Source organism: Ictidomys tridecemlineatus, chromosome 11 (genome assembly GCF_052094955.1).
Source record: "Ictidomys tridecemlineatus isolate mIctTri1 chromosome 11, mIctTri1.hap1, whole genome shotgun sequence".
NCBI classification, from domain to species: domain Eukaryota; kingdom Metazoa; phylum Chordata; class Mammalia; order Rodentia; family Sciuridae; genus Ictidomys; species Ictidomys tridecemlineatus.
The window spans coordinates 31808593-31827587 of NC_135487.1; the positions used below are offsets into that span (position 1 = coordinate 31808593).

Consider the following 18995-nt stretch of genomic DNA (forward strand, 5'->3'; position numbering starts at 1 on the left):
GAATTGGCAATATAATATACAGCCATTTCTACTCAATTAATGAACTAGCAAGGCAGGACATACAGTCATATATGTCTAACTCTTGTCATATAATATCAGAGCAACTGTAAACATACACATCCTTTTAGACTCAGTACCCCGCCCCTCTCTGATGTGTACTTTTTAGGCGTTGTCCTGTGGAACTTCTCTGAGGTCTACCAATCATAAATTCATAAACTATTGTGCTTGTACATTGTCCATCCACTTTGTACCAGGTCCTGTGCTAGGATATGGTAATGATTCATTTTAGTGTACACCCTTTTATGAGAAGTAAAAGTTCTAATGTACTTTGCTAATTCTGTGGAAGGTGATTCTTTTTTCTCCTTGCCTGTATTTTAAGAACACATTTCTTAAAAACATAGCTGAGTATTGTTCCAGTGTTTGCTTATGACAGAGCCCTGAAGAATCCTTTAAAGGACAGTTGAAGGGATGTAAAGAGGACTGTTGATTCTCCTATGCTAATTATAATCTTCTAACTTTGTTAAAAAGCTATGATTTCTTGTCATCTGTTGGCAGCAGGGAACAGAGATATGGGGCATACTTTGACTCAGCAAGCTGGTCTTTGTATCTTTCAGTCCAGAGCAAGCTACCTTGCTTGAAGTATCTCAGCCAAGTATTTGTTTTAGTTCATTCTCTCCTAAGTAGGTGTTCATTACTTGTATTCAAGTGGACCTTCCTTTCATTCTCCTTCCTTCTTCTTTCCTCAGAGCCAGGACTGCCTACAGTTGGGTCCTCCTGCTGAAGGAGAAGTGGTTCAAGTGAGATGGACGGATGGCCAAGTCTATGGAGCTAAATTTGTGGCCTCCCACCCCATCCAGATGTACCAGGTATCTGGGGGTTCTTGCTAGGGAGTTGGGAGTTGGTGGGTATTTGATTACTTCAGTGCTTTCTTTTGGGTGAGAGATGAGTCTATACTCTTGAGAGAATTAGTGGATCCAGTAACAACCTTTTCAGACTTTAGGGGTCTGTCCTGGGTCAGGTCTGCCAGCAGGGTTTCAGACATGGCATTCCTTACTCCAGTGTTATAACACTTTCCTTTGGCTGCAGGAAATTGCTACTCTGCATGGTAGACCAGGGGAATCTCAGGGATATTTCAGCCCAAAGGACTCTGTTTCCTTGGCAGGTGGAGTTTGAGGATGGCTCGCAGCTTGTGGTTAAGAGAGATGATGTATACACGCTGGATGAAGAGCTTCCCAAGAGAGTCAAGTCTAGATTGGTGAGTGTGTTTTCTGTGTACCCTGGGCTCCTGTCTGGGAGGGGAGGGAAGATGGCAGGAGTATGTCCTTTTGTTTTTTTTCTTGGGATAGTTGGCCACAAAGTGATTATTTGGCTTGCCTGTCCTACTGTAGTCAGTAGCCTCAGACATGCGCTTCAACGAGATTTTCACGGAGAAAGAGGTTAAGCAGGAAAAGAAACGGCAGCGGGTAATCAACTCGAGGTACCGAGAAGACTACATCGAGCCTGCACTGTACCGGGCCATCATGGAGTAGGCATTTCCAAGGTCCAAGAGGTTCCCAGCCATCAAGGCGAGAGCACTCGGGTTCCACAGCACAGCAGACACTCGGAACTCTGAAGTCTTTAAAAGTGAAGTTGTAAAAAGAAAAGGAATGAAATAACCAACCCCATCACCTTCTCACCCCAGCTGAATTGCATTCCGCTGTAGAGAAATGACAAGCTGTTTTTGGACATGTGGCAGCAGCCGTTGATCTCCCAGCTGAGGGGCTGAGCACTGGAATGCTGTGGCTGCATTAGCCCCCAGTCTGAAAAGGGGTCAGCTGTGCTGGCTGGGCGGGTTCCCCTGTTCCTGGCCTAGGACTTAGCTTCCTGCCAAGCACCTGCACCAACCAGGCAGAGGTGCTGGTGTTTGACCCAACTCTCCTTTTGTATTTATGTGTATATGTGTGTGTGTGTGTGTGTGTGTGTGTGTGTGTGTGTGTGTGTGTGTGTGTGTGTGTTTGGGTGTTTGGGTGTTTGGTCTGGACCAGCTTCTGTCAGCCCCTGGCCTTTACTTTTTTCTTGCCTCTTTAGGGCAAACAAAATGTGAAATTCCGCCCTCAGCTGAGCTGAGTAAGGGCCCCTGTGGGTTGGCTGAAGATGGGTGTAGCCATCTATTCAGGCTTGGAAAGGCCTCAGGAGTGCTGGCAAAGCTGCAGTGATGAGAGGCTAAGGAGTTGATGCCACCTTTGTCCTCCCTTGAGGAGAATACAAGGGTAACATGGATATGTGCCCGCAACACTCTAGGCACAGAACCCCTGTGGCACAGTATTACTTGGTGTGGGTAGGGAATACCCCAAAGGGAGGATTTTAATGATGGAAGCAGGCAGAGCCTGGTAGGTGATTCTGTCAACAGAAAATTGCAATCATGCAGGGGCTGGGAGGGTTAGAGTGAATTGGGGCCACTGGAGGCTAGGGGCAAGTATAGATATGCCCTTGGTCTTAGGGTGGGAGGGTGCCGATTTGAGGGTGGGGGGTGGGAATAGAGGGCAACACTGAAGGGGTTAAACAGGTTTTTGCTCCTCTTGAATTTGTTTGCCTGGGCCCAGGATTGTAGGGCTTCATACTTAACTCTGTGTATACAAGAATCAAATTTATAAACTTCCCCATTTTTTGTTACGTATGAACGCTATAAACCAAATTATTTTGAAAACTGGTGCATCACCTTGTCCTTAGCAATAAAAAGTGTGTTGAGCAGATTGGCTGTGTCTGCCCCAAGGAGCCCAAGTGGCCAAGGGTCAGGCTGGGGTTTATCAAGAGTAATATGCTCTGAAACAGGGCTGTGTATTTAAAGAGTCCATGAGGCAGAGTTTGGAAAGTGGTTCCAGGAGAGGGCTCCCTTCCTTGTTAGGCTCCATATTAAGCCTCATGGTGGGCCATGAGGAGCAGGGACATTTCTCGCTATGAGCACCTCCTTTTGCTTACTCTGCCCTAGAGGGGCCAAGAGGAGGTAAGGGTGGAAGGACCAGACTACTGAGTCTTATCAACATAGTTTGATTTCTTATTTCCACCCCATTTGATAAATCCTAAACTGGGCTAAGTCCATGCCAGCATCTGTGTTTCATACATGTTGTGGAACCAATTTGAAAGAAAGCAGTGTTTACATTCTAGGTACTTGGAGAGCAAGTGACTTGTACCCAGTAGGGTTCTGAAGTTGCTCTCCAAGCTACCTATAGTTGGTGAAAAGCTTCCCAGGAGGAATATCCTCTTTGCCTTAAGGTTGATGGGGACAAAGGGGAGCCTCAAGGCAGAAAGGGGACAATAAATAGGTGTCAGACTCTGGTGCAACATAGCAGTTCTAGCTGGCCTTCAGAGGTGCTTCCAGTGGCGTGTCCCTGTCCAGGAACAGGAGATAAGAGTCACCTCAGCTACCCAGTGCTTCATGTCCCTGGGACTTGGGAGGTGGCTGCTACTTGGTACTGATTGTAGGTGAAGGGAAGAGCAAAAGGTTTCAAAGATGCTTTTCTATACCAACTCCTGGTGTCAAGGCAAGGTTGACCCTTTGCCTTTTACTCAGGGAGTCCCCGAGGATGTGCCAGGAGAGGCTGGGCAGAGCCTGGACTTAATGGAATGTTCAGTGGGCCCTGGGAGCACACATGTTTGCAGGGGAAAAAACACTAACCTATCTTTCTCCACAGGGTCTAGGCCTCCCCAATGCTCTCTGACCCTGCTGTCCCTAGTCATGCTGAAGGACCTGCAGGCCAAGGTGTCTGATTTAATATCAGTAGAATTCTTAATTAGAAGCCAACCTTTTTCTTTTTTTTTTTTTTCTTACTTTGTCCTTGAGGAACCCAAGTTCAAAGGGGTGATGAACTGGCCTGTTTTTGTTTTTTTAAGTGATCCAACCCAGGCTCTTGAGCATGCTAAGTATTTGCCCTACCCCTGAGCTACACCTCAACCCTGGCTTGTGCCTTTTTCCTTCGCTGGCTAGTTAGGTCTGAGTTTGAGTTTCAAGCAAGACTGACCCAAATTAAAAGCCAGACCAGTTCCCCCGTGCCGGCTTGCATCCCCTCAAGCCCTTTTTATAAGAAACTGCTTTCCTTTAGTAATGTAGGGTCCTTGGGTCGGTATATAAAAAATTACAGTTCAAGTCCCTTAAGGCCAGGGCTTGGCTGAGGGAAAGAGGACGCTGGATGGGAGAGGGGGACTCCCTGGAGCTGCAGTATGGTGGGTGGGGTAGTCGTGTGTCCCGACTAAACATCTACTATTTCTGAAGTTAGTAATGTCCGAGGGCAATCTGTACCTCCGTGCCTTCTTACCCCACAGAATTAATTAAGCAGGGCTCCCGTAGGTCCAAAGCCTTGGGCCTCAGGACGGAACTGCTGCTCGCAGCCTGGAGGATGAGATGAGGCATCCTTTGGCGTGAAGTGACCGCGACCACCTGTACTTTGGGACACACTCCCCAGCAAGGAAACACGCTTTCAATGGGCTGGGTCTTAGGAGGCGTCCGCGAGGAAAGTGTGTCCTCTGGGCCTAGGAGAGGACGAGGCGAGGTCGTCCGCGCTGCACCCGCGGCAACCCCAAGCACTGCATCTTCCGCAGTCTGGGTACCCCTGGCTGGCGGGATGGGCGGGGCGCCCGCCGCGAGCTCCGGGCCCCGATGCCTATTGGGCCGCCCTGTCCTGCGCCCGCCCGCCCTGCGGCGCAGCCCCGCATTGGTCAGCCCGGCGCCCCGCCCGGCTCTCGTGCGCCCATTGGCCATGGATGCCCGACCCCCGGCTAGGGCGCTAAGGCGAAGAGCGGGATTGGTGGTCCAGCCGTCCCGGCTTGCGGCCACGCGCTCCGCCCGCCGCTGCGTCCTCACTATGGCGGCGCCCATGGAGCCCACCGTGTCGTGGGCGCCCGCCGGGGTCCCCCGCGGCTGCCGCCGCCGCCTGCGCCGTCGCCTCCGCCTTCCCGCCCCGCGTGGGGTAGGGCGCCGCCTCCCCACTGTCTCCCTCTCCGCTGCGGTAAGGGCCTGCCCTGCGCTCTTCGGGGCGCGACAGCTACTGCAGCTAACGGTCGCCTCCCCGCCCCTCCCCCACGCCCGCGTCCCGGGCCCGGCGCCGAGTCCCAGAGCTCGTGCTGGGGAAGGAGGGATCTGGCACAACGCGGTGGACGCTCGGGCTGAAACCTGGAATCTCGCTTGGGTGGGGCTGCTGGGGCTGAGGGGAAACGGGCCAAGGGGTCTGAGGTCACCTGCGTGAGACCCCGCAGCGCTGCGACGCTTAGCGCAGAGGAAGGACACGGTCTTTCGGGCCCAGCTGTAGGAAGAGAAAGAAGTCCAGGGAAAGGGATTCAGCATCTTATGGGTACTGGTTGTTATTGCTTACTGCTCTACCACAAGCTAGATCCTTAGAGGCACCGGGGTCAATATGATTGGCAAAGTGTGTGTCTTGATTCCTTTCCTTCTGGCACTTTTCCCCATTGTCTTCTCTATGAGCACGTTTGCAAGAGAAAATGTCTTAGAGAGGAGGGGAGGTTTGGTTAGGAAAATGTTCCGTAAATATGTTGGACTCCTTTTCATCATGGTATCTGTTTTTATGATTCCTTATAAACCTCATTTTTGTTTGACATGTGAAGGAGTGAAATGTTAAAACTGAATCATTGTAATTAACCAAGGGCAGGACCAGTTAAGGCAGCTGTTATTTCCAGAAAGCAAAGAATACTTAAAAACTTTTCTGTGATGTACTTTAAATTATTTGTACTACGGATAGTTGAATTCGACTTACATTACTGAAAGTAAAATAGTCATGATAACTTAGGCTGTTTCTAAGACAGACTCATCTTGGAGTTTTGATTACCCAACTGTTTACTGCACCTAGAAGTCAATAGAGGATTAAAAGGAAGCTGGCACAAAAATTTATGACCAAATGGTAGTTTCAAGTAACTTCTTAAGGCAACAGTAACTCAAAGACATTTTGAAATATCAAGTGGAAAATTTCTCAATTTCACAAGTCTGAATGTCTAACTATGGTTTAATAAAAGTAAATTATTAATGATGAAATGACATGCATGTTCTTAGAGAATAACTGACTTGTTCAGTCAATCAATCAAGTGTTTATTAAGTACATGTTTTGTCCAATGCATTGATTAAAGGAAACTCAAAGACAATGAAGATATGAAAGTTGTGAATGGGCCAGTAATGTAGTTGTGGGAATAAAGAACATAAAGGAAAGTAACTAATGATGTGGTCACTGGAGTTCCAAGACAGTATGCACTATGAGAAATCAAGAAAACGAAAAGCACATGTGTTTCTCAGGGTTTCACAGGGGAGCTGAGGCTTTAGTTGGGCCACAAATAGCCAGTAGCCTGGATGGAGGAAGAAAAGTGAGCTGATGGAAAGCAAGGAAGGTAAAGTTGACAGAATGAACTTGAAATACACAAAGGTGAGGTTGTACAAAAAACAAGTTGATGGCCTCAAACTGAGGAAGTACCTTTGCCCTGGGTGGAGCAAAGGATAAACAAATAGCAGTAGTAAGTACTTCCTTCACATGAAGTGAGGAGCCAATCTTTAGGAAAGATACACAGTAACACTTTACCTGCCATTGTTTTACACACACTCCTCTTTGCTGGTACTGGGGACTGAACCCAGAGGCACTTGATCACTGAGCTACATGCCAAGCCCTTGTAATTTTTTATTTTGAGACTGGTTCTCACTAAGTTGCTCAGGCTGGCCTTAAACTTGTCATCCTCTTGCCTTAGCCTCCTGAGTAGCTGGGATTATAGCCATGTGCCATTGTACCTATTTTACTTTTCATTGTTACTTTTCTGATTAACTGTAGTTATTTAGAATAATAATTCTCAGCCACCACAGATCTGTACCTCAGGTCTCTTTTTGCCTCGTTTTCTACCCCTGTGTACATTGAGTTGCCAGTTCTTGTCGATCCTGCCTCCATAGCATTCTGGCATTTGCTACATTTCCACCCTTACTGTCATCACAGTGATTTGAGGCCATCTACATCATTCCTGTGAATTTCCCCAGAACCTCCCTCTCTTGAAAAACTTTCCTTTCCTTCTATCACTTTTCTTTCTTACCATCACTTCCAAGTGTGTCACTTCTCTGGCCAGAATTTTCATTGCCTCTGCACTGTCTGTTGCGTTAGGCACAGACCAGCCTGGCATGAGCAGTGTGGGTAGATGCATTTGTTGTCATGCCCTTACTTTTATTCTATTTTTCAAGTCAGTGGTTTGCTGTTTATACTCCATGCTTTGCTTATATTGACTTTTTCTATCTTAAATGACCTCCTTAAATCTCTCATTACTGTTTCTACTCATGTTTTAGACCCATTAAATATGGAACTTCCCTTTTTTTTTTTTGTTACTGGGGAGTGAATCCAGGGGTGCTTAACCACTGAGCCACATTCCCAGCCCTTTTATGTATTTTATTTAGAGACAGGGTCTCACTGAGTTACTTAGGGCCTTGCTAAGTTGCTGAGGCTAGCTTTGAACTTGTGATCCTCTTGCCTCAGCCTCCTGAGCCACTGGAATTACAGGCGTGTTCCACCACTCCTGGCTGGAACTTCCTTTTGAAGTGTTTCTGTACTTGTCGCCCCATGTAATGAGAGTTTTTCTCCTTTAAACCACTTTAACTTTAGAGTTTGCCTTTTTGCCATAATTGCCACTAAGTGTTTTCCACCCACAACATAAGACTGAAGCTTTTTCAAGACATGGACTTTCTTCTTTGTCCTCTAGCATAGTATTTTTACATAGTAGGTACTTTGCAAGTATACTTTTATGTTGAAAATAGCTTTGAAACAGAATGGATGCAAAAAAAATCTTTTGTATAAACAAAATGTTTATCATCAAGTATGGAAATGAAATTACTTATTAGAGAATCCTTACTGAGGGATCTGGTCTGGAGAACTTGGAGTAGGCTTCACTCAGAACAACTTCAAGATTTCAGTGCTTAACAGAACTGCAGTTGACTTGTCATTCATACTACATGTCTGTCATGAGTACACATTGGAACTCTGCTCTTCATAGTCACTCAGGGATCAGGGCAGATGGAAACTAAGTTGGGCGCTGGCTTTTTTAAGTTTTTGTCCCAGTGTGGGACATGTCACTTTCATTCATATTCCACTGGTCAAAGCATGTCACATGGTATTATGGTTTAAGTCTGGAATGTCCCCTAAAGGTTCAGGTGTTGAAGGCTTGGTCCCCAGTGCAGCCGTGTTCAAAGGTAGACTTTGGGAGAGTGATTGAATCCTGAGGATTGCAGTGGATTCATTCACTGATAGATTCATAAATTTGATGGCATAATTGGGAGATGGTAGAAACTGTAGACGGTAGGGCCTAGTTGGAGGGAATGGGTCACTGGGTGCATGCCCTAGGCGGCTATATCTTGTCCCTGGCCCCTTCCTTGCTCACTCCCTGCTTCCCAGCTGCCATGAGCCAAGCAGCTTTCCTCTGCCATGATGTTCTCCCTCACCTCAAGCCCAGAGCAATGAGGCAGGCAACTCTGGACTAAAAGTGAGCCAAATAAATCATTCCTCCTTTAAGTTGTTTTTTTCAGGTATCTCATCACATTGATGAAAAGCTGACTAACCCACATGACCATGCCTAAAAGTGGGGTAGGCACTTGTAGTCTTAGCATATACCTGGTAGTCAAAGAGTCAAAAATATTTGGTGAACAGCACTACTGAGTAGCAGATCTTCTGTGGGTATCATGGCCTATTAAAGATTAGCGTTAGAGAGTCAGTTGGGTTACTAGAGACAAGCATATCGGCAGTAGCTGGAAATAGTAGCTCTAACAAGACATGGTATAATGGTGAATTCAGAGTCAAAACTTCATTATAAGCACTTATAAATGCTTTTAGAACTGGGTGCAGTGATGCATACCTGTAAGCACAGTGGCTCAGGAGTCTGAGACAGGAGGATCACAGGTTTGAAGCAACTTAACGCGACTGTAACAAGACCCTGTTTTCTTTCTTTCTTTTTTTCTTTTTAAGAGAGAGGGAGAGAGAGAGAGAGAATTTTAATATTTATTTTTTAGTTATTGGCGGACACAAAATCTTTGTTTTGTATGTGGTGCTGGGGATCAAACCCGGGCCACACACATGCCAGGCGAGCGCGCTACCTCTTGAGCCACATCCTCAGCCCCAAGACCCTGTTTTCAAAAAAAAAAAAAAAAAAAAAAAGGTAGGGATGTGGCTCAGTGGTTAAGCACCTTTAGGTTCAACCCTGATACCAATAAAATAAAATAATAAATGTTTTTAGGCCAAAGCCAATGATGTAAGGCAATCTATCTCAGTTATAACAATCATTCATGAACATTACTATCTTAAAGCATTCTTAGTAATGAACACATTCAGAAATGAAAAAGTTAAATTATATTCAAGATAACTAAATTTGAGAAGTTTATAATAATTTGAGGTACATTTTCACTCAGTGGTTAAAATAAAAGTGAATCTTAATTTAACCTTTTTAGTTTAGTTGGGGCTAACAAACTTGATACTTGGGGAGGAGACTTTACTTTTGACAAAGCATAAAAGCTCAGAGTGCTAATTTTAGCTCTGACTCAAGAGACAAGAGGATCTGGTTTCAGATTTTGGCTCTGCCACTGAATAGTTTTCTATTTTGTGTATGTGTGTGGTGCTGGGGATTGAACCCAAGACCTTTTGCATATGAAGCAAGCAGTCTCCCAACTGAGCTATATTCCCAGCCCCTGAGTAATTCCCTTAAAAAAAAAAAATTATTGAGCAACTGTCTTATTCTTGATCCTGAGTTTGCTTCTTAGTGAAATGTGCAGGTTAATTATAAGAATTGAATGAGTTCATAAAGTGCTTTGCATAGTACTTGGTTCAAAATGAGCACTCAGGATTATCTGAGCAGCAGCAGAGTTTGAAACCCCAGAGATTGAAGGGTTTTCCCAGATTTTCCAGCCTTTTTTTCCTTCTAGGATAGCATTCTGGACACACCTTTTTTTGTTTTGGAGGGTACTGGGAATTGAACTTGGTAATTCTTTCTATTGAACTACATCTCTAGCCCTTTATGTTATTTTTAAAAAATTTGAGATAGGGTCTGGCTAAGTTGCTGAGGCTGGCCTTGAACTTGTGATCCTCCTGTCTCAGCCTCCAAATTTGCTGGAATTAACCGGCATGTGCCACTGTGCTCAGCCAGACATACCCTTCTTATTTTAACATTTATGTTTTATTTTCATGTGTAAATGTTCCTCTGTCCTACTACCTTGAGCACTCTATTCATTTCTTATGTTTATTGAATATAACTTGTTTGTCAGGCTCTATGTGCTGTGGTATTATAGATAGTAAGGTTATGTCCTTGACCTCAAATAGCCTACAGTCTAGCAGGACTAGAGGAAAGTAAACAAATGGTTACAATGCCTCAGTATCCCCGGAGGATTTACTCCAGGACTCCTGGGAAACCAAAATCCAATAATGTTCAAGTCCATTTTATAAAACAGTATATTTGCATACAACTTGTACACATCTTCCTGTGTCCTTTAAATCGTCTCAGGATTACTTGTAGTACCTAATACGCTCAAGGTGTTACATAAATGGTTGTTTTACAGAATAGTTGAAGGAATGATGACAAGAAAAGTCTGTATGTGTTCAGTTTTAGATGAATTTGTTTTTCTAATATTTTTCGTCTGTGGTTGGTTGAACTTATAGATGTGAAACCTAGAGTAGGCAGGGTTGACTACCTCATAACAGGGCAGTGGTTGAAGGTCCCATGGAATGTCCCGAAAGGGGCTTGATGTCTCTTTGGGATTAGAAGTAGTTTTCCAGAGAAGTGCCTAACTTAAGTCTTAAAGGATTGGTTGTCATTATCTGGGCGGATGTGGGTTTAAAGTCTTTTCACACAGGGAACAATATGAACCAGGGCCTAGAGACACAAGCGGGTGTAGCAACATCCTGAGGCCACTGTGAGGCAGGGGTGCAGAGTATGTTTGGTGAGTATGTGGGAAATGAGGCAGCACAAGCCGACCGGGATCAGAATGAGAAGGGCTTTGTGAGTTCTGGAATTAAGCCTTTATCCAGAAGGTGATTAGGAGCCACTGAAGGATTTGAAGGTATGAAATGACTTTATCAGCTTTGCCAAAGAAGAAGGATCACTGTGTGGAGAGGAGGCAGTGATGAATATCCTGTTTCCCGGACATGGGAAGTCCTGAGGTTTGCAACCTTAGTACTCTTGCAACACAAGAGTCATGAAATATTTATGTATGAGGACAGATTAGAATGAAGTGAGACTGGAGGGAAGGATACATTCAGGTTGGTGCAGTACGATGAGAGGCATGTCTGTCCTGCCTAGGGATAGACAAGGGTCACCAGACCAGGATTTCAGTCAGCTTCACTAGTTTCTTCTGTATGATCTTGGGAAGGCCCCAGAACTTTTTCTGTCTTCTTGGTTTTCAAATTTGGAAAATGGGGATAAAAATGCTTTCCTTACAAGGATGTTCTGAGGATTGTAGGGCATAGATGTAAAAAGAAAGGCTTTGTGGTGTTTGATACATAAAGGACCTCTTACAATAAAAATAATAGTTTTTGTATTCCTAATGTTTAGTATATCACCTGGCCCATGATCATCAGCTTTAAATCCCACCACCTAAAGAAAAAAACTTATCAGTTTTGTGGTTTTATTTATGCATTTTAAATGATTGATGATGCTGGTCTGCTATTAGGTGTAAGGGTATTATTCTGAGATCAAGAAGGGAGAATTAATATGAATATAATACCAATTTGAAAAGTGTTTAAGAATAAATAAATAAATAAATAGTGTGTAAATGCCAACAGATTATATGTGGCCATTCATCTGTTCCCACCCTCATTTGGAAGTGATGCAAGTATGTGTGCACACACTTTCTGGCCACTGATGTAACTATTATGTGTTCACACCTCGAGGTGCTAAAATATGTATCCTTTCTTTGGCCTGTCCCTCTTGACTACTTCCCTGGGAAATTTTACCACCTGCCACCCGTGTGTGTGTGTGTGTGTGTGTGTGTGTGTGTGTGTGTCTGTCTGTCTGTCTATGTGAACATGTCTTCTGATAATTTTTTTTAATTTAATTTTTAGTTGTACTTGGATACAGTACCTTTATTTTATTTATTTATTCATATATGTGCTGAGGATCGAATCCAAGACCTCACATGTGCTAGGCGAGTGCTCTACTGCTGAGCCATAACCCCAGCCCCCTGAATTTTTTTTAAAGATGGTATTTATGGGTTTAATTCAGGTTTGTTCTCTCTTAGGCTCTTCCCTGTCATCCTGGCTCTACATGAGTTCTTCTTTCTGATATTCTGTTTAAATGCCATCTATTGCCTTGTCATGTCATTATTTTCCCTGTGTCCACGCACATTCCCTTTTTCCTGATGTCACTTTTTCTCACAAAATATGGAAAGATTGCCGTCTTATATGTGCAATGTTTATATGCTTTTAATACAACTTAAAAATCCATTGAGCCTGATGCATGCCCCCCCAGCCACTCAGGAGGTTGAAGCAGGAGGATCACAAGTTTGAGGCCAGCTTGAGAACTTAGCAAGACCCTCCCTTAAAAAATAAAAAAGGGCTGAGGTTGTGGTGCAGTGGTAGAATGCTAGCCTAGCATTTGTGAGGCACTGTGTTTGATCCTCAGCACCATATAAAAATAAATATCTGCGACTAAAAAAAAAAAAATTAAGTGCTTGTTTAAAAAAATAAGGACTGGGAATGTAGTTTAGTGGTAGAGTATCCCTTGTTTCTTTCCCCAGTATAGCAAAACAAAACCAATAGCAACAATAACCTCATTGAAACATTTTGTTTGGAGTATATCAAATAAATTATAAAATTCTGTAAATGACTGTTTTTTTCTTGTGGTTTTTTTTTTTCCTTCTTTCTTTCTTTCTTTTTTTACAGTGCTGGGGATTGAATCCAGGGCCTCATGCATGCTAGGCAAGCACGCTACCAATGAGCTACACACATCTCCAGCCCTCTTTAACTAGTTTTTAAAATAGCAGTGTGTCTCAGACTTTTTGGCCTCAGGATCTCTTTGAAGTTTAAAAATTATTGAGTATCCCTATAGAGCTTTCATCTTTATGAGTTTTGTCTATTCATATTTAGTTTATTAAGTATTTTTAATGCATTAGAATTACTTTTTCCACTCAAAATTATTAAATACTGAAAAAGTTTTAAATCACAAGATTACACAAGCATGTATTCCATTGGCTGTGAGAACAGTCATGTCATCACAGGTCATCATGTGCTGTGTATCCTCTAGAAAACTCTACTGGACCCTTAAGAGAGAATGAGAGTGTCAGGCACAGTGGTGCATGCCTGTAATCCCAGCAGCTGGGGAGACTGAGGCAGGAGGATCACAAGTTCAAAGCCAACCTCAGCAAATTTGTGAGGCCTCAGGTAACTTTTGAGATCCTGTCTCAAAAAAAAAAAAAAAAAAAAATCCCTGGGTTCAATGCCCTGTACCAAAAAAGAAAAAGAAAAAGAAAGAGGGTGAGAATGAATAGGCAAATAATAACTTAGAATTATTGTGAAAACAGTTTGAACTCATGGATCCCATGAAAGGGTCTTTTGGATTCTGGTGGATACTTGGACTACACTTTGAGAACTGCTGGTATATAGATGCTGTTTTAGAGATTTTATGTGACACTTTTATGTATTTTTAGTAACAAAATAACATAAGAATGGAAACATTTACAAACATTTTCTATTTTCAAAATGTACTCAACATAGTTATTTCTAAAACAGCTAGTTTCTAGCCTTTGCTAGAACATCTCCTTCATCCTGGAAGGGCAGATGTGTGCACTTTTGGGAGATCAGGTAGGTCTCATGCTGCTGGCAGACACTTTTCTTCTCAAGAAGGTCAGCAAGGGGCTGGAGATGTGGCTCAAGTGGTAGCGCGCTCACCTGGCATGCGTGCGGCCCGGGTTCGATTCTCAGCACCACATACCAATAAAGATGTTGTGTCCGCCGAGAACTAAAAAATAAATATCAAAAAATTCTCCCTCTCTCCTCTCTCACTCTCTCTTTAAAAAAAAAAAAAAAAAAGAAGGTCAGCAAATTGGGAATATAGGTATTTCTGTAAAAGAAAAATGTACAACTACTCTTTAAGATCTAGAAATCTTATGAACACTTGGGCTGGATGATAACAGGAGAACTTCTATGATCCAGGTTTCATGGTTTCTCAGTATCTTGTCAAGTGTAGGTCCTATTTGAAGGATGCAATTTTTAGACACTTAATCACATCAAAGTCGTTTTGTTCTCTTTAGCAAGTGAAGGAGTGTCCTCTGCTGCAAACTTCTACTCTTCTCATCTTCTGCTCTTCTCACCCACAATTCTGATGCAGGGACTGTGTCAGTGAGGTTAAAGATTAGATAGGTTTATAAGTGGGAGCTCTGGTATTTCTTTCAATACTCTGCTGAATCTCTTTGTGCATATCATGCCTCTTTGGAGGCAGATGGCCAGGGCTACTAAAATGGCCTCATCTGCTCTTGGCACAGTCCTCTCCCATCTGTCTTCTATGTTGCCTTTGAGCAATCTTTCTGAAATACAGATCTCCATTATTTCTTTACTTAATCCTTTATGTGGTTTGTCAGTGGAATAAATTTTAGACTTAGCGAGGCTAAAGCGTTTCCTGCCGTCTGACTGCTCCAGCCTCCCACAGTCAGTTTAGTTTGGGTACTACCCTTCTAAAGCTTTCCTAAACCTCCCAATTAATCTCCACCATCCAATAATGTCTGCACCTCATCTGTCTGTTCCTGCTACTTTACTAGGTGGGTAATAATGACTCTTGCCTGTACTAATAAGGTAGCATAGCTTCTAGCATAGTTTCAGCATAGTTCCTTTTTGGTAATGGAGCGTAGTCTTTCTATATATGTTCCTCCCCCAAGATATGGTTAGATAAACCTTATAGAACTTGCTATATAAGCTTAAGATGTAAAGTCTCAAGAAAGAATAGCAATGAAGGGAAGAACTTTTATCTTACATTTTCTAATGTATTATTGTTTTACACATGTAAGAACAGAACAAGCCAAGTGCAGTGACACATACCTGTAATCCCAGTGGCTCAGGAGACTGAGGCAGGAGGATCACTGGTTCAAAGCCAGCCTCAGCAAAAAGTGAGGTGCTAAGCAACTCACTGAGACCCAAAATAGGGTATGGCTCAGTGGTCGAGTGCCCCTGAGTTCAATCCCCAGCACTGTAAACAAATAAATAAACAATATAATGATATCCATCATTAAATCTTGATATGCATAGTGCTTCAATTTTTTTTGAAAGAACATTACATTTTCTTTAAAGGCCTCCTGTATTTTGTGTTTCCCACCCCAGTCTTCTCCCTTCTTCAGGACCACTAGCTTTGATTTAAAGTTCCTTTATTCCTCCATATATTTTTATGCATTCACTAAGTGTGTTCACACACGGTACAGAGCAGAGACTTGCAAACTGGCCTGCAAATTTTATTGGACACAGCCATGCTCATTCCTTTACATATTGGTGGTTGGTGCTTTTGAGCTACAATTCATTGTCTCCAGTTTTCTGGGCATATTGCCACCTCCCAAACTCACCTTTAACACCAGTCCCCACCCCTTCATCTTATCTGGCCTGTGCAGAAGAAGGCCATCTTCCAAACACTGCAGTGGAATTTTCTAAAGACCAGTTTCATTCAGCATTTTTAATATTCCACATAGCAGTCACCTTTCCAAACGGTGGCGGGGGAATATGTCTGGAACCTTGTCCTCTGTATACCAGTAAAGCCAAATCTTAAAACCACTCCTATTCAGAAAGACTTTTTTTTTTCCCATAAAACCAAAGATAAACTCCCACATATGCAAAAAGTGCAAATGTGGACTGGGGATGTAGCTCAGTGGTACAGTGCTTTCCTAGCACGTGCAAAAACCCTGGGTTCAATTTCTGGTGTTACAGAAGAACAAAATAAAACTTTTATTCCTTTGGGTTTTACTCCCCTGACCCTTTTAGGCTTTTCTTTAGCTACTTCTAAAAGGAACATCTGACCAATGGAATATCAACTTTATTCTTCTGTTTCTTATTTTTAAGACCCTGGTGGGTATTTAATTTCTGTTTTGAAAGTCACTGACTTTCCATGTTGTGGGAGTTTGAGTCCAACCGGGAGAGAGAAACCACAATAACAATTAAAAAAATTTTTTTTTCGTAATTGTGGATGGACAGAAAGCCTTTATTTCTTTTTAAAAAATTTTAAGACATTGATGGACTTTTATTCATTATATTTGTATGTGTGCTAAGAATCGAACCCGCTAGGCAAGTGCTGTACCACTGAGCCACAACCCCAGCCAAAAGCCTTTATTTTATTTGTTAATTTTTATGTGGTGCTGAGGATCAATCCCAGTGCCTCATGCATGCCTGGCAAGCACTTTGCCACTGAGCTACAGCCCTAGCCCCACAATGGCAATTTGAACAGTCAAAGTTTAATATGAAAACTATTGGGCTGGGATTCTGGCTCAGGGTAGAGCGCTCGCCTAGCAAGGGCGGGACCCGGATTCGATCCTCAGCACCACATAAAAATAAAGGCATTGTGTTGTGTCCATCTACACCTAAAAAATAAATATTAAAAAAAAGTTTAAAAAAAAGAAAACTGTTAACTAAAGGAATTAGAGTAATATGGGATTGACCAGTAAGAAGTAAAGAAATAGCATATGGAAAAATAGAATCAAAACTACAGTGAGAGGCCACTTCCTGCTTACTAGAATCAAAAAGACATAACACAGTGTTGGAGCAGGGGGGGAGAAATTAGAATTCTCACACATTGCTAGTGGAAATGTGAAATGGAGCAGCTGTTTTGGAAAAGATGCATTTCCTCAAATAATTAAACAGAGTTACCAATATGACCCAACTCATTCCTAATATCTATACCAATAGTACCATGAGGCATATATCCAAAGAAGTTAAAAAATTATGGCTGAATGAAAGCTTTTACATAAATGTTCACGGCAGCATTATTCATCCAAAAAGTGGAAAAATGCAAATGCCTATCATCTGATGAGTAGATAAATAAAATATGGTCTGTCCATACAATGGAATATTATTTGACAATAAAAGCATTGATGTGAGTGTGCTACATGAGGGGCAAGTTTTTCACTAACGCTCCATTCTGATCCAATGACTGGAATCTGATAGCAATCCTTGCTAGAAGTAAAAAAGGAAAAGAAAAAACATTGATGGAGCTGGTGTTGTTGTTTAGTAGTGGAGTGCTTATCTTAGCATGTGAGATATTGGGTTCCATCCTCAGCACCACATAAAAATAATTGAACAATAAAAGCATTGTGTCCATCTACAACCAAAAAAAAAAAAGCATTGAAGTACTCATACGTGCTACAACATGGCATGAACCTCAGAAATAGTAAGTGTGCTAATTGAAAGGAAAAAAAAGCCAATAATAAAATCAATAAAAAAAAGAAAAAAAGCCAGTTGTAAAACACACACACACACACACACACACACACACACACACACTCTCACACACTTCACACACTTTTTTTTTTTTTTTTTTTAAAGCACTGGGGATTTAACCCAGGGGTGTTTTACCACTGAGCTACATCCTCAGCTTTTTTCAATTTTTTCATTTTTTGACAGAGTCTCATTAAGTTATTGACATTGACCTTGAACTTGTGATCCTCCTGCCTCAGACTCCTTAGTTGCTTGGGTTACAGGCGTGCACCACTGCACCTGCTACAAATGACCATATACTGTGTAATTTCATTATATAAAGTATCCAAAATAAGCCAATCTGTAGAGACTGAAAATAGATTTGGGTTTGGAGAACAGGAGATTTGGCAAGGTGGTAATAACTGAGGGATGTGTAATATCTTTTCTGGATCACTGAAAACATTCTAAAATTGATTGTGGTGACATTTGTACAACTGTGAATATTCTAATAGCCATCAAATTGTATGTTGTGAATTGTGTGGCACATAGGATATCTCAAGTAAAGTTGTTAAAAAGAAATAAAGAGAGCTCAAAAAACAAAAAAAAAATAGAAATAGCAGATAAAAGAGGCAGGCACCAACCACCCCAGGGCTGAAATAGAGCAACAGATGAAGAGCCCCTTCCTCTACTGCCTGCCCCCCACTTCCACCCTGCCCCAGCCAAGATCCCTGGTGCTGTGGGAAGATAGAGAAGTGATTGATGGTGCCTGGCAGAACTTGCTGGAAATCTGCCTTCTGGGGTGCTAGAGATCACCAGAGCCATTCTCCTATAAAACCTCCAGAGAAGAGGTGCTCAGGAAGACTGCTGACTGCTGGACACCAGAAAAGCCATGGGGGCCACAGCAGAGCACACTGGACCCTGGAAACCATCCCTTTCCCTCCTGAGTGTCTTTCTGCCTGCCCTCTCCTAGCAAAGTCTGACATTAGGCCAGCTGGCAAAAGAAAATCTTTTAAAGGATTCATTTTTGCAGGGTAGGCAAGAAGGGGTGCATTTGGATCTGAAAGGCAATAAATCAATAACTGGCACAGTGGGTAATGATGACCTTAATATACCCTTAGCTGTCTAATTCCCTTTGGGATCTTCAGGTTATTCTTGCACCTTTGCTGTTGTGATTTCAGAGAAGCAAGGAAACTTATCTTTGGGCTAATTTGCCCTGAGCCTAGCTCTCTAATTATCCATTTTTGCATCTTTTCCTATTTCATTTGTTTGACTTTCTCTTTCAGATACCAGTTATGCTTATGCTTTATCTCTGTGACTTCCATTGGTTTTATTCTGTTCTGGAAATCCTTTTAAATTTTTCTTTTTTATTTTACCCTGCTCATTTTTTTTTTTTTTAAATCAGTCATGGCCTTCAAGATTCTTATTGAATTTTTGTCAATGTTAACTTTGTTCTCTTCCTTTGAGACTTTCAGTGCGGGTGCTAAATTTTACTTTATTTTAACATTGATGTTGTTTTACTATTTTTCCTTGGAGATCTTCCTTAGTTCTTTCCCCTAGTTTTTGTTTTAAAACAAAGCCATTTGTGGTGTGGGACTGGGACTAGGAGAATCTTTGACAAGGATTTTGTTTTAT

The 18995-nt window shown here is 42.5% G+C and overlaps 2 protein-coding genes across 11 annotated transcripts in view; both read left to right on the plus strand.

Annotated features, from left to right (window-relative positions):
- Kdm4a (lysine demethylase 4A) overlaps positions 1-2686 on the plus strand; it is a 53538-nt gene extending 50852 nt beyond the window's left edge. For all 4 annotated transcript variants that reach the window (XM_005317916.3, XM_013364673.4, XM_078026112.1 and 1 more), the window contains 3 exons: positions 747-866; positions 1163-1255; positions 1389-2686. In XM_005317916.3, coding sequence (XP_005317973.2) covers positions 747-866; positions 1163-1255; positions 1389-1529 — 354 coding nt within the window. In that variant the 3' untranslated portion in view covers positions 1530-2686. The remainder of the gene's footprint in view (positions 1-746; positions 867-1162; positions 1256-1388) is intronic.
- Positions 2687-2832: 146 nt separating this feature from the next.
- The window catches only part of St3gal3 (ST3 beta-galactoside alpha-2,3-sialyltransferase 3), a 192188-nt gene continuing 176025 nt past the window's right edge, over positions 2833-18995 (plus strand). For all 7 annotated transcript variants that reach the window (XM_005317921.3, XM_040288511.2, XM_021719809.3 and 4 more), the window contains exon 1: positions 2833-4982. The gene's annotated coding sequence lies outside the window, so the exon portion shown is untranslated. The remainder of the gene's footprint in view (positions 4983-18995) is intronic.